The 19,419-nt window shown below is 43.6% G+C and overlaps 1 protein-coding gene across 2 annotated transcripts in view; it reads left to right on the top strand.

The window, feature by feature from the left end:
- Positions 1-1,539: 1,539 nt before the first annotated feature.
- Positions 1,540-19,419, top strand: part of MAML3 (mastermind like transcriptional coactivator 3) — a 217,733-nt gene continuing 199,853 nt past the window's right edge. For both annotated transcript variants that reach the window (XM_033061251.1, XM_033061250.1), the window contains exon 1: positions 1,540-2,970. In XM_033061251.1, the coding sequence (XP_032917142.1) occupies positions 2,536-2,970 (435 nt within the window). In that variant the 5' untranslated portion in view covers positions 1,540-2,535. The remainder of the gene's footprint in view (positions 2,971-19,419) is intronic.

Below are 19,419 nucleotides of genomic sequence, written 5' to 3'. Positions count from 1 at the left end.
AGCAATCTGTAAGAGAACACTGCTTTTCCATGTATTTCTGACCCCGTGGGTGCAAGAAATACTTCGGTTTTTTGGACTCGAGTGCTGCCCAGCACTCTGTGGAGCCAGGCTGCAGCACACGGGCTGCGGGCTGCAGGGGGCACTGCGGAGGAACCCAAAAAGTACTCGCTCCAAGTTAAATGTGCTGCACAGCCCTCTCCCTCCCCGGCCTGATCGCATTTTCCATTTCAATTTATTATTATTATTATTATTATTATTATTATTATTATTATTATTATTATTATTATTATTATTATTATTATTATTATTATATTATTATATTATTATATTATTATTATTATTATGTTAATATATATTTATTTATATTTATTGATACATTATTAATAGGTAATTTAAAACCTCAAATCCCTCCCCCCTCTTCTTTTTTCCTCCTCTTTCTATTCTTACTTCGAATCTTAACCATCCAATTGAATAGTTACTGGAGAGATTACAACACATCCCCCGTCTCCAAATTAAGAGAGGCACGAATCTCCTATAATTGACTCAGGATTGCAGTTTCCCCGTTTCTCTTACGCTGCTTCTGAGCAGAGCTGTAATTCCCCCCCTGCTCGTTCTGTGCTAACGTAGTAATCCGTGATCATGAAAAACTTTGAGAACCTCAGTGAAGATACTTAAACTGATAGTACAGAAAAGTTTGGGGTTGTTTTTTTGTTTGTTAATCCCAACGTAGGAAAGGTACTAATTGCTCTTTTTGTCAACTGTTATGTTCCATCTCAACATAGTAACTAATTGTGGCAACAGGCATGAAATGAACCCCAAATTTCACACTGCTGAGCACTTAAAGAAAACAAAGAGTGCTCTTTGCCACTGTATCTTAGAGATAGTATCCTATGCTAATCTGCAATGGCAAAAAAAAATGAAGATGTCTTAAATCAGATTACATTACTAATGCACGAGTTCCCAATTTTCTTTTATATCAGCTGGCTGTGTCTATTTTAAAAATTACATCTGGAAGTGCTTTTCTTCTAGGGCTAGGTAGAAAACAACAATCAATGACAGCGGTGGGTGCGATAGCTTTGTCCGCAGAGCGGTTCAAAACCAGATTCCCGCGATGTTATTCCTGCCCCATTAATCACCCGCGCTCTATATGGAGGCAGCCGCCGCTCGCTCGGAAAAATGTTCCTGCCCAACGTGTCATGTTTCTCGTGCTGTTTAAAATAGAAAGTTCAGCCCCGTGCCGGGGAGGCGCAGGGCTCGGCGCTGCGCTCCCATTCATTATGCAACAGTTGACACCGAAGGGGAAGGCGGCACACGCCGCTCGCCCGCGGGCTACGGCCGCTCTGCCCCGAGCCGGGCACGGCGCTCCGCAGCCCCGGGGCTCCGTGTGCCGGCCGGGAGCGCGGCGGGGCCGGCAGGGAGCCCGCGGGGCCGGCAGGTGTCGGGCCCGCTCGCCGCGCCGGGGAAGCGCCGCCGTGCCCGCTCCTGGCGGCGCCGTCCGTGCCGGGTTTTGCACCTTGTCCCCGGGTCTGCCTCCGGGCCGGAGCCGCCGCCGCCGCCGCGGTGTTTGCGGAGCGCTCCTGTCCTGGTATCACTCCGCTGGCATGGAGGAGGAGGAGGTGCGCGGGGAGAGCATTTGATCATTGTGATGGTGGCAGCGGGAGCGGCAGCCAGCACGGCACGGCAAAGCGCTAGGCTGTATCAGCTCGGCGTTTGGCAGAGACTTCAGAGCGATACTTTTTTTTTTTCTTCTTTTATTTTTTTTTTTTTTTTCCTCCAGCTCGGTCCGGATTGTTCATGTGTTTACTTCCCCCAGCCCGAGGATTTGCTATTTAGGTTCCTGTTGAAATGCAACTGAGCAGCCAAAGTACTTTGCGAACACGGTGCGGCATAAACACCAAAACTTTTTTCCAGAAGGAAAATACAATAAGCAAGCGGCTTTGCCTGTCTTTTGATGCCGTGGAGTGCGAGTGAGTGTGCCGAGTGTGCCCAGCGTGTGCCTGTGCTCGGATGCGTGTGTGCGAACGTGTGTGTGCATGTGTGTGCATGTGGAGGGGCGCGCGTTCCTCCCCACCCATGGGGAGAGAAGGCTTTTGGCAAAATCTCCGGAAACCTCATGGAATCTGTTCTGAAATAATGGATTATAAAAAAGAAAGAGGAGGGAAGGAGCTGGTCTGATATCTCCTGGAGTTTGCTAACCCGAATTGCTGCTGCTTAGTTTGTTGTGCTTTGTGTGTGTGTGTGTGGTGTGTGTGTGTTTGTTGGTTGTGTTGCTGGCGATAACCTTTTAGCACCTTCTCTATTTCCCTCCCCCCTTCCCTCTCTCTCTTTTTAATGTTTTGGAGCTTCTCGAGAGGGATTGGCTGGGGGAAAAGAGAAACATTTGCTTGGGATCGCTGTTTCCCTGATACATGATGGTGCCCCCTTCCCCCCCCTCCCCGGTTCTCTAAAAAGTATCCCATCAGGACCCCAGAGGAGACTGTGTGCGTGAAGTGTAGGATAAAAAGTTCTTCCAAAATAGTGTGCGCGGGGCCGACGATGGGGGATTTTGCAGCCCCCGCTGCCGCCGCGAATGGCAGCAGTATCTGCATCAACAATAACCTGAACAGCAGCCTCAGCGGGGCCGGGATCGGGGTTAGCAGCACTCCCCACGGCCCCGCTGCCGCCGCTGCCGGTAACAATAACGCGAGCAGCGGCGGCATTCCCAAGCACAGCACGGTGGTGGAGCGGCTGAGGCAGCGCATCGAGGGCTGCCGGCGGCACCATGTCAACTGCGAGAGCAGGTACCAGCAAGCCCAGGCGGAGCAGCTGGAGCTGGAGCGCAGGGACACGGTGAGCCTCTACCAGCGGACCCTGGAGCAGAGGGCCAAGAAGACGGGCAGCGGCGGCGGCAGCAGCAAGCAGCACCCGAGCAAGCAGCAGCAAGATGCTGAGCCCGCCCCGGCGGAGCAGAGGAACCACACGCTGATCATGGTAAGGGGATGCGGGCCGGGGGGCGGAGGGCTGGGCTGTCCGACTCCGCGTCGCTCGCCGGGATGAGCTGCAGGTCGGCCCCGCCGCTTGTCAGCGGGGAACGGGGCTCGGCTCAACTTTGGTCTGGCGGGAGCTGCCGGGACGCTTCGCAACTTCTCACGGGCTGGGGTGGAGGGAGCTTTGTCCTCCCCCCCGGTCCCCTTGGGAAGGGTAGGAGCGCTCTGGGCTAAGGGGGAAGGAGCGGTGCCAGGCGGGCTGCCAGAGCCGGGGGAGGGCTCTGTGTGTGCGTGCGTGCGTGTTTGGCCACGGCTGCTCCGTGCGGGGGGCTGGCCGCCTTTAAACCCCGCCGCGGAGGAAGGTGGAAGGCGGCTCCGCAGGCTGAGCGGCAAAAGTTAGGCAGCTTTCTCGCTTGGGCTGCCCCGGCGTGCTGCAGCCCGGCTCCCCACGCGAGCTGAATCGCTTCCCAAAGTTTCCTTGGGATTTAAGCAGCTTAGCGAGGAGCGGAGGGGGGGAAGGGGGCGGGGGCTGGGCCGGTAGCAGCGTAGCGGCGAGTAGGAAGCGGAGTTTCCCACTCGCAGGCTGCGCCGGTGATGAATAATAAGAGGAGGCGCGGGGGGAGCCGGGCCCTGCGCTCCGGCACGGGGATAAATCCAGGCAGTGCTGGGGCCGGGGCTGTGCCGCGGGGACACGCGTGTGTGTCCTGACGTGTCCCCGCGCCGGGGCGGGCACGGGGCAGCCGCGTCCTCGCCGTCTGCCGGGCGCACAATGGGCGGTGGAGGCCGGCGGGGAGGGGAGGAGGAGGGAGGTGCGATGGCAGCGTGCGGTTTACAAGCCTCGCACGTCCCTCCCTCTCGCCTGCCCCCGCTGCGCGGGGAGGCGCGGCCGTGCGGGAGGGTCCGGTGTGACAAAGCGGGGTGCCCGTGTGACAAAGCGGGGTGCCCGTCCTTCCTCTGTCCCTCCCGTACGTGAGAAGGAGCCTTGTGCATCTCCGGGGCCGGTTCGGTGCCGGCAGCTCCTTCCCGCTGCCCCCAGCCCCGCTCCCTCCCCGAGGGGTGGTCGCAGGGAGGTGGGGATGGCCTCGGCAGCCGCAAACAAAAGCTCGGCTCCGAGCGCTGCCCCCGCCTCCTCTGTCCTGCGAGCGGCAGTCCCGGCGCATCCCGGCCGGGAGGAGGGGATGGGGATCCGGGGGGAGCCGGCAGGGGAGGAGGGATGTGTTGTGTGCGTGTGCGCCTCGCAAACAGGAAGCACAGCGACCTCACTGACATCTTGGTGCTTTCCTGATGTTACATGACCGTGTTTCTCTTCCTCCTGGCGCCTCTCCTCAGGACCGAGGCTTTGAAACACACGCGCAGCTTTGCCTCGGCGGCAGAGTCATTCCCTAAACCCCAGCAGCGGGGACTCTGTTCTGTCAGCCCTGCTGTCCCCAAATCCCTTTTCACATCTCACGAGATGCGAGATCCACAGGGAAGGAGCTGGAGGCTTAGAGACATTGCCAGGATGATTTCTGTCCAGGGCAGCGTGCTGGTGCTGGGTTCTCCTTTCCCCTTATTGCCCTTATTTAATGCCGAAGCATTAAAGACAGCATTTTTAGATGAGCGGGTAGTTGGTCTTCCCTCGAAGATGTGGGACAGAGAGCCGAAGTTATAATGTGAAAGTTGTAGAAACAAAATAACAAAAGGAGGAAGTGCAGTTTCAGCTCTCACTGTTGCTTGAGTCTTTCTGGTTGGGACATTTGAAGAGCTAAGAGTCGCCTAAGGGGTAGTCCGCTGTGAAAAATTCACCATAACTCAATTCCTTTGCCATGATCTTCATGTTATTTAAATATACTCAATGTGTCCTATGCTTTTAACCTTAAAAACATAAATCCTACTGCCTTATTTAAAAAAAAAATACCTGTTTTCATTTTTTAAAGGAAAATACAAAAACTTATGCCAAAATATCTAGGCACATCATCTGCTTTGCTTCACTTGTAGAGTGTTAATTATGATTTTTGACTAATGTCTAAGAACATTGGGGAACATCCATGGAATCATGGAAGCAATACTTGAAACCCAAGAAATTACTCTTTTTAAAATAGTTGGAAAGTATTTTCTCTGAGACATTAATGCTTTTTGCAGTAAAACCAAATGTAAGCTCCCAAACTTATTATTTTCTGGCAATCGTAACAGTGACAGTGTGGTAACTTTATGTGCAACGTAGTTTTTATTTAGCAAAACAATTCAACTTAATTTAACCTTTTTTTTTTTCTTTTTCTTTTTTTTTTTAAGTTAAATACATTTAGGAGTTTTCTCCCTTGCTTTATTCTCTGGTAAACTCCAGTGGAGAGTTTTACAGTGGAACAGTCATAGATCTGCTACTGCTTTAGTCTTCACACAAAAATCATTATTAAAATTTTCCCTCATATCATTAAACTGTATGATTTGGAAAAGAAGCTGTTGGGATTAAATGACAACAAACACAATGAGGACAAGCAAGAAATGCTTTTAATTTTTTTTTTTTTTTAATCAAAGCAAATTAAAGGCAAATATAATCTCTCTCTATGTGTGTGTGTGTGTGTAGGTGCCCTCCAAACTGATGCTGAGAAGGGAGGGGAGATGTGCTTAATCCAGGCAGCCAACAAAACCTCCCAGGAACTGCCTCTGATACATGCTGAGCACCCTTCAGCCAGCTGGGTAAAAACCCCAAAACCATCTTTAGAAGGCAATTATTTCAAGGCATGCACTCAGCTTTTCTTCACTGGATGGAGCACAAGGGATGCAGTTTGTACACTGATTCTTGCTGCCACCCCCACAGTGTGCACCCTCCCTCCCGGAGTTCAGTGTGCACTTTCCACTGTTCAGGACTCTGTGTGGACTGGCAAGAGGCTGTCAATGGAAGCCTTTTGTTAAAATAGGGTGTGGGAGCACAGGCTTGGCTGTATTTCATGAGCTGCTGATCTACCCTGAGTTTGTGTCTTGTTATAAAGTTTTCGCTTGCTGAAATTTGAAATAGCTGGATTTATACCTACTTCAATCTCTTCTGTTGAGAACACAACTAGTCTGCTCACACACAGGCATAGATTGGGGTGTGTACAGAAATTAAATGTCTGTGGGGACCTTTCCCCCTCACCCCAGTTCAACCTGGCAAAAAAACCAAAGTTGTTTTCTGTGATTTTGAGTTGGATTATTAAACTGTTGTACCAGCCTGGCTTTCAGAGGAAGTATTGGGAAAATCTGCAATTCATCCAAAACTCTGCCACTCATCTTTGGATTGGTTCCAGGAAATATCAACACATATCAATTCTTTGGTTCTTTGTGAGCTAATCTGCTTTCTTGTTTCCTTCTTTCAGTGCAAGGGTCTTCTTGGCTCTGCATCCATGTTATTGTGTGGGGTTCAGAGGTTGTAAGTGTGTGTATACACATGCATTATATATAGAATAAATAATGTATATTTCATATAGAATAGCCAAATACATAATGATAACTGCAAATTATATCACCCCTGTTTCTTATCCCTGTGACTATACTTTCTTGCTGTGCATTTTTTGTCCAGTGACATGTGTAATTATCACATTGGTCTTCTAGTGTACATTTATTTGTATCTGAGCTCTCTTGTGAACTATAAAGAGCGTGGAGCTACTTTCTCCTATTTAAAGGCTCTTCAAGACCATTTTTTTTTTTTTTTTTTTTTTTTTTACCATTATAGTGTCTTACTCTGTTTCTAGCCCTAAACCTGGTTTAGGAAATTGTGTTTTAAGCATGTAAACCTAAAATGTTATTTAGATCAGAGAAATTAATGACACAAGTCAAATAACCTATTAGATCATTTTTTCTGTTCCCCTGCTAAAGCATCCTATGCCAATTCAGAATTAGTTTAATGTCAGAGAAAACACGGCTGGAAACATGGGGTATTTTCCAGTCCTGCTCTTTATCCATTCTCACACACTGCCTTCCAGAAGGGAATGATCACACTGCACTCCTACCTGAGGGAAGGGAAATGGGCAGGACACTGCTTTCAGCTTTCTCTGTGTAGGGACAGAATGACATGTCCAGAGTTATAGAATTCTGGTTATATGTTGTCCTCGTTGGTAGATATTCCACCACAGAAAAGTGGTTCCTCCTTCCACCTGAGTGCCTTCTTTTTGTTGAGAAAGGTATCCAGGGTGAAAAGTGGAACATGTTCGTTTGTCTTAGTGATTCATGGATAATGCCAGTGATGGAATGAGTGCCACAGAATGTTGTCAGGCTTGTGAGGAGTTTGTTAAAGCTTACACCTGCTGTATTTAATATGTACTCGTGCATATATTCACAAAACTGAGCACGTTTCTTGTGCTCTTTCTTGTGTAATATTGCTGTTCGACTTACTCCACAGGTGCTTAAGAGTTCATCACTCACACTGTAGGAAAAGTCTATATTTCTGGCACTGCAAAGATGAAAAAAGAAGTTAATTTTTAGATGTTTTATTTTCCACAAAAAGGTCAAATACTTGCAGCCCTTACTCATGCCTGATGACTAAGTAGGATTAAGCATCTCTTTGGTTAATAAGCTATGTCTGATCTTGCTCACACAGGGGTAAAGTCAGTAGTAAATACACAACAGGGGTGATACCAGAATTAAATCCCAGGCCAGCAGTGCTCCTTCTCTTTCGTAAGCATCATAGAAGGAGTCATTGTGTAACCCTTTTTATTTTCCTTTTTCTACAAGGGTGGATCTCTGTGTCTTTCTCACTCCACAGGCCTCTCCCATTTGTTTTCTCCTTTTCATACCAACTGGCGCTTGATGCGCCTGTGTGATTACTGTCCTTTAGGACAAGGAGTTTTTGTGCTGACCTCCTTTTGCAGCCTGTCAGCACAATAGGTTTCAGTTTAGCAAACTGAAAGGAATGAAGAGACTCTTCACTTCAAGCACTGCTAGCCTCTGATGACCTTTAATGCTCCGATGGAAAGTGTGTCCCTGTCAGAGGCGGTGCCTTGGGTTGTTACACGCAGTAGCTGCAGCAGGGCAAGTTGTATTTTGGCACGGGGTATCCAGTCACAATGAAATAAATCTCAGCTTCAGACTGACCAAACAGGACGTGTTGAAAGTCCTGCAGTGAAGTTCTAGGCATTGTTAAGTTCAGGAAGAATAGCTTTGTCTGGGGCACATCAAAAACTTGTTCTGCTAACCCGGCGCCAAAACTATTAACGTGTGATTGTGTTAGGACAATTGCATTTGGGTTAACCTCGACTTACAGTAACTCGACCTAAAGTTTAAGGCTTCACAATTGGCTTCAGCTGGTGTAACCCGAGCTGTAACACTGAGGAAGTCTCCTCTTTCCTGCTCTTGTGGGGGCTGTGTTTGCTGCCTTTGCCTGCTTGTGCAGCCCCACAGGCAGGTAGGAGGGCAGACACGCTCCTTCCTTTCCTTCTGGGCTCGTTTTTAGCTGGATCAGATCCATCATTTGTTTGACTGTCCCTCCCGTGGGTAGCACAGTCTTACAACATCTTAATCCTCTTGTGAAATTCAACCCTTATCCCAGGATAAACATCTGGGACCTCTGAGTTCAAACATGCTCACCTGGTAGCAGACATTGAACCTCAGCTAAGTCACACCTGGTGCCAGTGCACAATTCTGCTCCTGAGCACAGACACTGAAACAGGGCTGGCTGTACACAGCAAAGGAGTCAGGGTTCATTTTTATTTAAATACTTGTACAGGACACTTGGATATTACTGCAATATGTATAATTCATGTGAGGGATGTGCTTGGATTAGCAGAGGTTTAAGAACAGGCCTGACAGCCAGGAGCTGCTGACTGGAATCCTTCGAGTGTGTTTTGTGAATTGGAATGTGAGGTACAATCCCTGACTGGAGTTACGAACCTGTGATCAGTTTTGCAGTCTCAAGCTGTTCAGATAAGCAGCATGCTTGTACATTCAGTGGGAATTTGGGAGCCTTGACAATTTGAAATATATATTTTCCTTGTTTGAGCTGGAGAATCACAAAATCGTGTAATTTTCATTGTTCTGTTGCTTACCTCTTACTTATTTTAGTTTCCCAGTGTTTGTAGCTCAAAAGCCAAACTGCTCCTGTTTGCTTTCTGAATACTTGAAACTCAGTTTCACAGGGCATAAGAGAAAATGTCATTTTAAACTTGCAGCAGTTAATAAGATTGCAGCTGCTGAAATTCCGTGCTTACAGGAAGAGCTGCCTTCTTTCAAGACTTCCCTCTTTCAGGCTGATTTTGTTTTTTTAATTATTTTTTTAAATTTTATTTTAAAAAATCATTTTCTGTAGGTTTTTCATACAGGGCTCTGCAGTGTCCTGTAAGCTCTCAGCTCTCATCAGCTGAAGTTGGTGGAGTTCTTTCACTGATGGAGGGTGGGGCTGTGCCTCTTCCCCTCCTCCTGCCTTCACTTTTCTGTCTCCTCCCTGCATTACTTTTACTACGTGCCATGCACTAACCCTTCAGGTTTCACAGAACAACCCAACTTCATTTTCCTCTGCCCTCCAGATTCAGAGGAACAATTGCTCCGTGCTGCAGTGAAGGTGTAGATTTTCTGCATCATCTTTATGATGCTTGTGGAAATCTTGTGCCTATTCAGAAAGGGTATTGTGTACCTTGGAAAAGAGCAGAGAATTGGATTTTAACCTTACTCTGACCCCGGGCAGCATCACAACCAAGAAGCCAACATGCCTATGTACGTGTGTTTGTATAAACCAGTACCTGTACTTACACACTTGGTTTTTAAACTGTACTCCAAGGCAAAGTGGGAAGATTTATGATCAGTTCCAATGGTGAAAGGGGATATAATAGTCCAGCAAGTTTAAGACTCACTGGTACATACCCATTTTCTATATTTTCAGCCTCTTTCTCTTTCCTTTAGCTCATAACTAATCTGTGATGTCTTGGCACTTCTGCATTGTGTTTCATCTGAAGGAGGAAGGGAGGTGGCTATGGCAAATGAGATTGTAGAAGAGTTCTGGAAAGCATAGAAGTTTTAAAATAATTTAAGATAATTCCTTACATTAAGGAGGATAGATCAGCACTTTGCCACAAAAGAAACTGTTGCATTCCTTACCCCTTCTATTTATGCAGAGTACTGTATTTCAGACTCTCTAGCATCTGCAAAAATGCCTTTAAACCTGACTGCCTTACCTTGCACAGCTGCCTTTGGACAGCTGAATGGATTGTTCCACTTTTGCTGTGATCTGTGCTGCTGCTCCTTTTCATCTTCAGAACTGGTGGCTGCTCTTCTGATTTCTCTGGATTGCATTCCAGTGCATAACTGAGGCAGCAGAGAGAAAAGTGCTATTGACATTAAATAACCAATTTTTAATGATGTTTTCAGCAAGGAGTGTTGCTATTCACTGTACACATCTTTAGTTGCCATCAAAGCAGGAAATGTGGCTTTGAAGGCTTTAGTGGACTCGTGCAGAAGGCTGTAGATTTCTGAAGCTGAATGGGGGTCACATTGTTTGAAATTGGCTGAAGTGTTCTGGCTTTTTTATTTTTCCCTTAATTTATGCCAGGCAGTTTGTACACTGAAAGCTTTAAAGGCTGGATTGCTGCAATTTTGAAAATTTACCTGAGAGAATTTGACTTTACATAGGATTTTGCTGCAGCTTTTTTTTCTTACCCATTTTAATATATATTCTATATAATGCAAAACAACAACAAAAAAAAACCCCATTTAATTTCTTTCATCCATTTCATTTACAACAAAACAAAACCACTTCATGGTCACAGTAAGGTTTACTGCCCTTCTCAGTAACATTTTTGCTGTGGAAAGTGTCAGCAGTGGGTGGATGGGGGGGAATGAAGAATTGTGAATGTAGAACAGAAAAACCGAAATAATTTTGACTAGTAGCATTGGAAATTTCGCCTATCACTGTGATAAAGTGTCTGTTTATTTACAGCCAGACAGGGAAGTTGAGCATGGAGTATATTCTTTTCCACTAAAAGGTGTCTTCACGTGGTACTGCCTTGGGGTTAATTAGATGAAGAAGCTGAAACAAATGAACATTTTGCTGCCACGAAACAGGGTGGTCTCTGGGCTGCAGTCCTACACTTGTGGTACTAATGTAGGAGGAAAATCAGCTGCCTAGGAGGAGAACAGTGGGGTTTTCTTAAGTGTAAGGCGAAGATATTAGAGGAAAGGGGAGGCAGAAGGTCCCATGTAGCGTTCTTTAAACTTCAGTAACTCTTGTAAACAAGATGATCAACAATTCAGAGGGTGGTCAGGCATTGGCTCACTGCCCAGGAAAGTGTTGGATTCCACCCCTTGAGAGATTTAGGAAATGTAGATGTGGCACTTAAGGGCGTGATTTAGGGATGGGCTTGGCCGTGCTGGGTTAATGGTTGGATTTAATGACCTTAAGGGTCCTTCCCGACCTGCCAGGTGAAAGCCTGGTGCTTGTGGTGCCTTGCTGGGTTAATTTGGAGTGAAACACCTTTACGGTTGATGGACCATCAGAACATTATTGGAGTGTCTTCAGGAGTACTGCTATAGGATTCTCAAGGAGGAGGTGATGGCCCAAAGTGCAAAGGAGGATGAGGAGAATATCTTTTCAGTCCAATCTAGCCCAAAGAAATCAGCCACAGCATGGACTTGTATCAGGTAGGTGATAACTGCCCTTTCTGTGAGCAAAGAGGGAGGGGGTTGTGTTCATTTCTTTTTTGCTTGCTGCTTTCCTTCTGAAAATTTATAAACTTGGTCTCTTGATAAAAGAAGGAAAAAACACAGTTTTCCTTGATCTTTGCAGTATGATGATTGCATTTTTTTTTTTTGGCTGCTTAATGTGTTGTGCTCATTTTAATTCCATGTAGAACAATAACTAGGTTAAGTAATTATGAGAGGCCCAGATAAAAAGTTAGCACCATTGTGATGTCTTGACTTGCATATGGAACTTGAGGTAACATTGAAGCAAGGGGCTATGTCCATGACAGACACTCCTGGAGTTTTATTTTCCTTCTGTCTGAACTCAAGTTGGGGCAAAAGGATAATAATTGTATAAGTCAGCAATGAAAAAATGCTTTTTTTTGTTTGATTGTTTTGTAATTTTTTTTAATTTGTTTGTCCTGCTTTCTCAGATGCTTTTTTTTGTAAGAATTAATTCATTTTGCTAGAATCCAACCTGTCAGCACAATAGGCAGATAAGGGTATTAGCAATATTGGTATTTCTGGTGCAGTGTGTTCCCTATGTTCAGTTTCACTAGTGGTTATGACATTGTTTCTGGCTTGAAAATTATTTACTTCCCAAATCTGTGGCTTATCTCTTGTGGGTATGAATGCAGGGTGAACATGTATCATAAAGTCACATGAAGTGTTTTTGGGAACAGGTTTGGACTGGCTAGCTTGTCCCTAAATTTAATGGCAGGAGCAAAATGTGCTGCTTGTCTCAAACAACAGTAGAATATGTAACAAATTTTGACCAATGCACTTCACCTCATGTTTTTTTTCCATTTTTCCAATTTGCCTTTTTTTTTAAGAGAAGATTTTTTAAGCTCTTAGTCTATAAACTCAGACATTTGTAATTGTAGAAAAATAACTGATAACTGAAGCCAGTAAGTGAAAACAATGATTGAGTCATATACGCCAGGCTCTGTAAGGAATGTAGCACAAACAGATTCATAAAATATTTCATTATTTTCAGAGATGCTGTCTGTTTGCAAATACCCTGTTCTTACATGATTCAAGATTTACTATTTAAACTGTGGATGAGATGGCTTTCCTATTGTCAGGGAAGAAACTAAATGCTTACAATTGTATAAAACTTCTATTAATGTGGTACCGGGCATATTTTTAAAAATTAGGCATTTTTTCCAATTTTATATACACTTTTGGTTTTTTGCAAGAGTTAATTTTATAGGATATATTTCTTGCCTTTTGACCTTGGTTTGATTGGTTGGAGGTTTTGTGAGGTAGGGTTTTTTTTCTATTCTTGGATGGTTTTTGGTTGGCAGGTATTGTTGTTTGGAAGGAGAAGCAAGAAGGAGGTGCTACAGAAATGCAGAGACCTGAGGAAGCAGGAAAGGAGGACAGGAAAAAAAAGTGTGGGGCAGAAGATGGATTGAACCCAGAGTGGGGTAGACAGAGTGGAGCTAAGCAAACATCAGCTCTAAAGGAAGGACAGAAATATATAGGAGGGTGTTGGGCCAGGCTGAAGAGCAGAACTGCAAAAAGTCAGTGAGAGCACAGCTAATTGTAACCAGCCCAGCCTTTGCCACCTGGAGAAGGCAGAGTTTTGGTTTAACAGGGCCATGCTTTGGTTTTCTTGCTTTTCCAGGTGTTATGTCCGTCAGAGCATTACAGGGTGTTGTGCTAGCTGATGTTCTGCACTGCTGTAAACTGGGTGGTGACCTTTGTTTTGGTCAGGTTACAGGAGCTCTAAACACTTTGCAGTGACACAGCTCATGACAATACATGGCAATCATTCAGCAAATGTGAGCCTCTGGACAGCAGACTTGCTTTCCTGGGTTACCTGTTGCATATTCCCTGGAAGTCACAGCAGTTCATGTGAAAACCATTGCCAGGGTGACTTCTGACACATTAGCAATGGACACATGTGTTTTAAATCCTTTATGTCCAAATCCTATTTGCACATTTCTAAAGTTGGTTAAGTAAGTGGTGTGGGGTTTTTTTTCCCCCTCCTGATGGATGAGCTTTGTTTTGCTGCAAGAAGCTGCATTTCAATGAATTTTTACCCCTTCTATGCGTATGTCCAGTGTTACTATAAATCAGTTTTTAAAGTGATTGCTGTGGCAGGTAGAAGGCAATGTGTATTTCTCAGAGCAGTGGAACAAATGGGAGATATTTTAGGTGGTTTAGCACCGTGTTTTAGAGGTTGGCTGTGATCCTATTTTCTGATGGATAGAGAGAACTGCTCAGCAGTGTGCTGCAGGCACACTCAACAGCTATGAGAGGTTTCCTTTCCCTTGGGTGATATTGTCTCATATTTTGGGAAGGGAAGGAACAAGCTTCTGTCCCTGAGGTCAAAATGCAACACCAAACAGCCAGGATTTTTGGAAGATTTACAGTTTATTAAACCACAGTTATGGTCATGTCCTCTCGTTGTCCAAGCAATCCTGTCCATACCTTAGTGTGTAAAGTTGGTGCTTCAGATATTTGGGGTGGTTTACATATCCTTAAACAGGTAAGCTTGAAAAGCAGTGCTGTTTTCTTCAGGCCTTTATGGGCCATTGCTGTCTCAGGCAAAAGAGTTGGGTTTGCTCACAAGAATTAAGAAATCTTCACAGGTTTTGTAATATGATTTGTGTGATCTCAAAGTCTGCCTTTTGCAGGCTTAGATTGTTTGGAGAGTTGACTGAGCTAAGTTTTATCTGCCATATTTCATGTTTCAGTCATATTATTGAGATGTCAGCATTCCTCAATTAGCAATCCTTCAGAATATTGACATTTCAGTAAGAGTCTTTGTGTCCCAGAGTTGGTCTGGAGGGTGGCAGGAGGACATGTGTGTTTTCAGCACAGTGTTTTGTCTGCCCAAGAAGTATCTGAGCTCAGTTTGGATACTTTGCCTGACTTTGAAGTAAAGACAATGATATGCTGAGAAGGATTAGAAAATCCACCAGTTCCACTCCTAGTATGTGGGCTGTGCCATGAGAGAGACCCTTTCCTTTCCCCTGTAAAACTGGATGGAAGGTCTCATTATTTTAGTAATATTAAGTAATAGTGTGCTTATTTTCCTCTCTCATTATTGACATTATTGTGTTTTTGTGTTGCTTTTGTTGTTCTGTAAATAGCAATATGAGTCAATCTCTTATTCTTTATGTTGTAGAGAAATTGTTTGTATCATGAGATATTACAGGTGTCCCTTAACTTCAGTTTAGTTGATCTTTGAGACACAGAACATGTAAGAAAAGAGACAAATTGAAAGATGTCCATGGTGATAGAGGTGAGATCTTACTGGTAATATTTGGAACAAATTTTGGGGGTATATCTTGGAAACTTACTGCTGACAGGCAGAACCCAATACTTCCACAAAGAACTATCCTAATTCCTGTAAGAAACTGAATTTTGGCAAACTGTAGAAAAAAAGATATTCCAGAAATCCCCAACTTAGTGCTTACATTTGAGCCATTTGTGTGGATTATTTTATTAATAATTATTTTTTCTGTCACACATCAGCACTTCCTGGTCCTGTTTTCCAATACTCACTATATATAAGTTTTATTTCTAAACCTGTAGAATTTAGAAAACCAGAGATGTCATTTCTCCCAGTTAAGAAAAACAATTTGTGCATAGGAAATTTCTGGAAGTCCTCTGCATCTTTGCCATATAAAAACCTCCCTCCCTGAAAGCAAAGAATCCACAAACTAATTATTAAAAACTAATCCAGAACTTAGGAGATGTGTGTCAAGTGCAAGGTATTTTTGCAAGTTTAGCAGATATTACATTCAAATGGTTGTTGAGGTATCTTAGCTGGTTTGTGACTGAAAGGGAGAAGATAAAAAATTAGGTGTTTTTCTCTTTTTTTTTTTTTTTTTTCCCTTCTCTTCCCTTTCCTCTCCCTCCCCCCCTTTTTTTTTCTCCCCTTTTTTTCCTGTTTCTTTCCTTTTGCCTTTCCTTTTTCTTTCTGTGGTAGGGGCTTGTCCTTCAAGGGGAAGAGACACAAATCTGAATTTTTCCTGAGTGTTATTGGGTGTAACTGATGTAAAAGCACATAAACACTGCATTTCTGATTCCTCCCAGTAAGCCTGTACCACATTTCATATATGTGTGGATGTTCAAGTGCAGTCACTGTGATTGGTTTGTTCAGCATGGGTGCTGGTCCAGTTTTTATAAGAAAAAACACTTCCATAAGTTCTCTGTAATAACAAATATGTCCTGTTGCTCTGTCACTCTTTGTAGCAGAGGATGTTGCATTAGTTTTTTTTAAGTGTCAGGGCAGACCCACACCACAAAGCCTTTGCAGTTCAGTGGCTTCATGCTGAAATTGCTCATAAGACAGGATAATTAATACAGAGAGAACCTTGCAGTGAGTAATGGATTTATTTATGGTAAATGTGTGTTTTGACAACTGGGACCATACTTTTAATTTCCGTTTGTAAGGTGCAAGTTTGAAGAATTGGAGTGTTCTGACACTTCAAGAAAATTATGTGATTGGAAAAAGGCTTCATTTCCTCCAAAATAATTTTTTTCTGCAAAGGCCTTTCATCCTGGCACAGCTAAGTTAGTTTAATTCCTCCAAGGGAAGCGTGTGTGGGTAAAAGCTCACAACAAAACTCTCTCTGTTTCTGCAGTAGGGTTTTACTGGCTGCTTCAATTCAGTGCCCCCCCTATAACTGCACACAGATTTATCTCAATAATGCCTCAGTCACATCAAGGAGATGAAGTTTCAGAACTAGGTCATATTTAAAATTTGTTTAGTGTTGGCTTTATTCTTTCTGGCTGAAGCTTCTGTCAGGTGCAGACCACTGCTTTTAAGAAAGCTGGATTGTAATTTGGTCATCTCATTGAGCTGGATGTGTGGGAATGGACAAGTGGCAATATCTTTCCCAGTGGTGGTTTGTGAAACTGTTTTCATTTTGTGTGATGTTAGGAGAAATATATTCTGACCTATATAGTAACAAAGGCTGCAGGTTTTCCTCAGCACAGCCAAAAAAATGCATGCATCTTTAATTTTAGCAGCAAATAGCCAGTGGCTTGGGTGGGCTAATTCCACACAGCCAGGAGACCTTGATGGGCAAAAATAAAACTCTTTTTTATTTCAGTGCCTGTTCTCAAGGTGATGCTAGCTCTGTATTTTTGGAGTAGTTGCACTTGTGTTAGTCCAGGAAATGAGGAAGCACTGGGAAAAGGGCATTAATCTGTCCCTTTATGCCACCAGCAGCACAAGGGGAAAAGGAATAAGGCTGTACTGTGACTTGCTGTCCTGTTGGATCCATCTGAGTGCCTCAGTTTGCTGGTCAGGCTGGAGAAAATATTGTGGAGAGGCAAAATCTCCTGGTCCCTGATCAGGATGTGCTGAGCTCTAGGCTGATCCCTTCACTTGTGTGATTTCAGGGCTTTGGGTTGTTTGTTTGGTTTTTTTTTTTTGTTTTTGTTTTTTTTTTGAGGATAAACAAGAGCATTAAAAGATGATTTCTTCCATATTTAATATTAAAAGCACTTGCTAGTTTAATACATTCATATGAGCAAGTACATTAGGTACTTTAAAGAATTAATCAAAATAATTATAAATGCTGAAATAAAGTCTACCATTGAAATAAAGGTTAAGGAAAACATTTAAGTTACTTAACAGCATGCAGAGCCCATTCCCACAATTTAAAAAAATCCTTGGCATTGCTCCTGTGTGCAGGGGGAAACCCTTGGTAATAAGCTTTGAGCTCACACGCTATTCTGGACATAAAAATAGCCAGCTGTCCAGGCTGGGCTGCAGGGAGGCTTAGGAGGCAGGAGAGGCACACTCCTGTTCACTGTGTGATGTGCTGGTCAGAAATGGCCAAAGCACTGTACTGTAAAAAAAAAAAAAAAGTGAGTCCCTTTCATATTCCACTTCTCATATTCTGGTTTTTATATTTTCATTTGATGTTTTCCTGCACTTTGTTCGGTCTCTCTCTCTCGCTTTGTGCAGTGGGGAAAAGATTTGACAAGAGCTTTAAAACAAACATAGTATTTCTGCCTTAGTTTTTCCTATTTTTGGCATGGACTGATGTGTGAGGAACACTCACAGATCCACTGTAGCTCTGAGCACTTTTGTATGGATGTATTCCTGACTGCCCTGGTTGTTCAGCTGCTGCCCCAGAAAGCTGACAGAGGCAGCAAGGGAAGAATTCACTAAGAGAGAAGAAAGAACCCCAAGGTGGATTATCCTGGTAAAAGTAACATTCTTGGTGTTTCTCTCAAGAACTGCTACCATACTTAGTAAAACAGATTAGTCTGGGGAAAGGAAAAATCTGCCTTTTTTTCCCTACAGACAGGAGTGATGCTGCTCTTTGCAGGCTGAAGGAGGGTACAGGGAGCCTGAAATGAATCCATCTCTGTTGCTCACTGTAGAGCAGTCTGAAGGGATTCTTTCAAATTCCCCATATCATGGTTCCTGTCCCAGTGAGAGAACACTGACACCATTTCTTACCCCTCTCATGCACTTCATCTGGATTTTCATGGAACTCACTTCAATGGCATTAGAACAGTAAGGCAAAAATTTTGAAACAAGATAAATATTTAGAATATCATATCCTAATGCTCCTTTTCCTCAGGTCCATAAAGAGCTTTTTCTGTCCCAGGTTTTGAGGTGGTTATAGAATCAGAGAATGGGTTGGGAGGGATTTTAATAATTTACTTCCAGCCCCCTTTTGCACTGACAGGGAAACTTTCCACCAGACCAAGCTGCTCAAAGCCCCATCCAACCTTATGCTGTTGTGCTCTGGTTACTTAGTCTGTGTTCCAAAAAGATAATTCAAAATTAACCAAGTTAAACTGATGGATGAGGGTGGTTTTGTTTTGGTTTTTTTTCACATGTCAGCTGCAGTTATTCTTTCATGAGTTGTTTGTCATAGGTGTTTATTTCCATTTCTCTGCTCAGGCCCTTGTTTGGAGTGTGATTTGATTTTTTTTTTTCTTTATTTTTTAATACACACACACACACTTCCCACCTGAAACACTGAATTTTACCTAGTTCTTAATTCAGATTTCTGACCTCTATTAGTAAAGTTAAAATTAATTTTCAAAACACAAACCAGATGTGAAAATAGGACAGCTCATCCCTAAACCATTTTTTAAAAAGCAAATGAGCACCATATTTATACTGAAATTTTGAAGGAAATTGAATCAGGCAAAGGTTGGCATTTAGGAAGTATTCTGGAACAAGGGGTCTTAAAATTCTAAGCAAGGCAGTAGAAGCTTTCTGTGCTAATACTGACATGGTTTCTTCATCAGTTTACTGGATTCAATTAGTGTGTTTAAGGCTGAAAGCTGAGTGTGAAGACAGCTGGAGGAGATTTCCATAAGGTGAAAGCCAAGGTATATACTCATCTTTCAATAGTTGTAAATACAGCAAAAACCCAATGAAAAACTTTGATGCTTGCATAATGGGTGCACTTGAGGTATTTTTAAAATTTAATTTTTTAAAAAAAATTCATTAGAAAACAGTATTTTGCTATATTAATGCAGAGTGGTTTTTGTGTTCATACAAAGGACATAAGGAATTGTCAAGTAACACACTTGAATAGCTACCAACCAGTAGGAATTGACCCTTCCTTAGAAAAATTAGCAAAATCCCACCATGCTCCCAAATGGATTTATTCATATGAGGATTTCCTGCTTGATAATTCAAATCCTGTTTAAGTTCAGCAGTTTAAATCACTTTGATTTATATCAGCCATTCTGCCTTCAGATGAGGTGGGGATGTGCTGGGACTGAAGCCCTTTGCCATTCAGCACTACACTTATTCCATCCTCCAATTTTAAGTTGCTTACAGGGTTTTGCTGTTACCTGTCTGCATTTCCTTTGCTCTGCTCATCAGCTCAAA

This window comes from Catharus ustulatus, chromosome 5, assembly GCF_009819885.2.
Source record: "Catharus ustulatus isolate bCatUst1 chromosome 5, bCatUst1.pri.v2, whole genome shotgun sequence".
Lineage (NCBI taxonomy): Eukaryota > Metazoa > Chordata > Aves > Passeriformes > Turdidae > Catharus > Catharus ustulatus.
The sequence above is the reverse complement of the archived record's forward strand: the minus strand, read 5'-3'. Positions and strand labels throughout refer to the sequence as shown.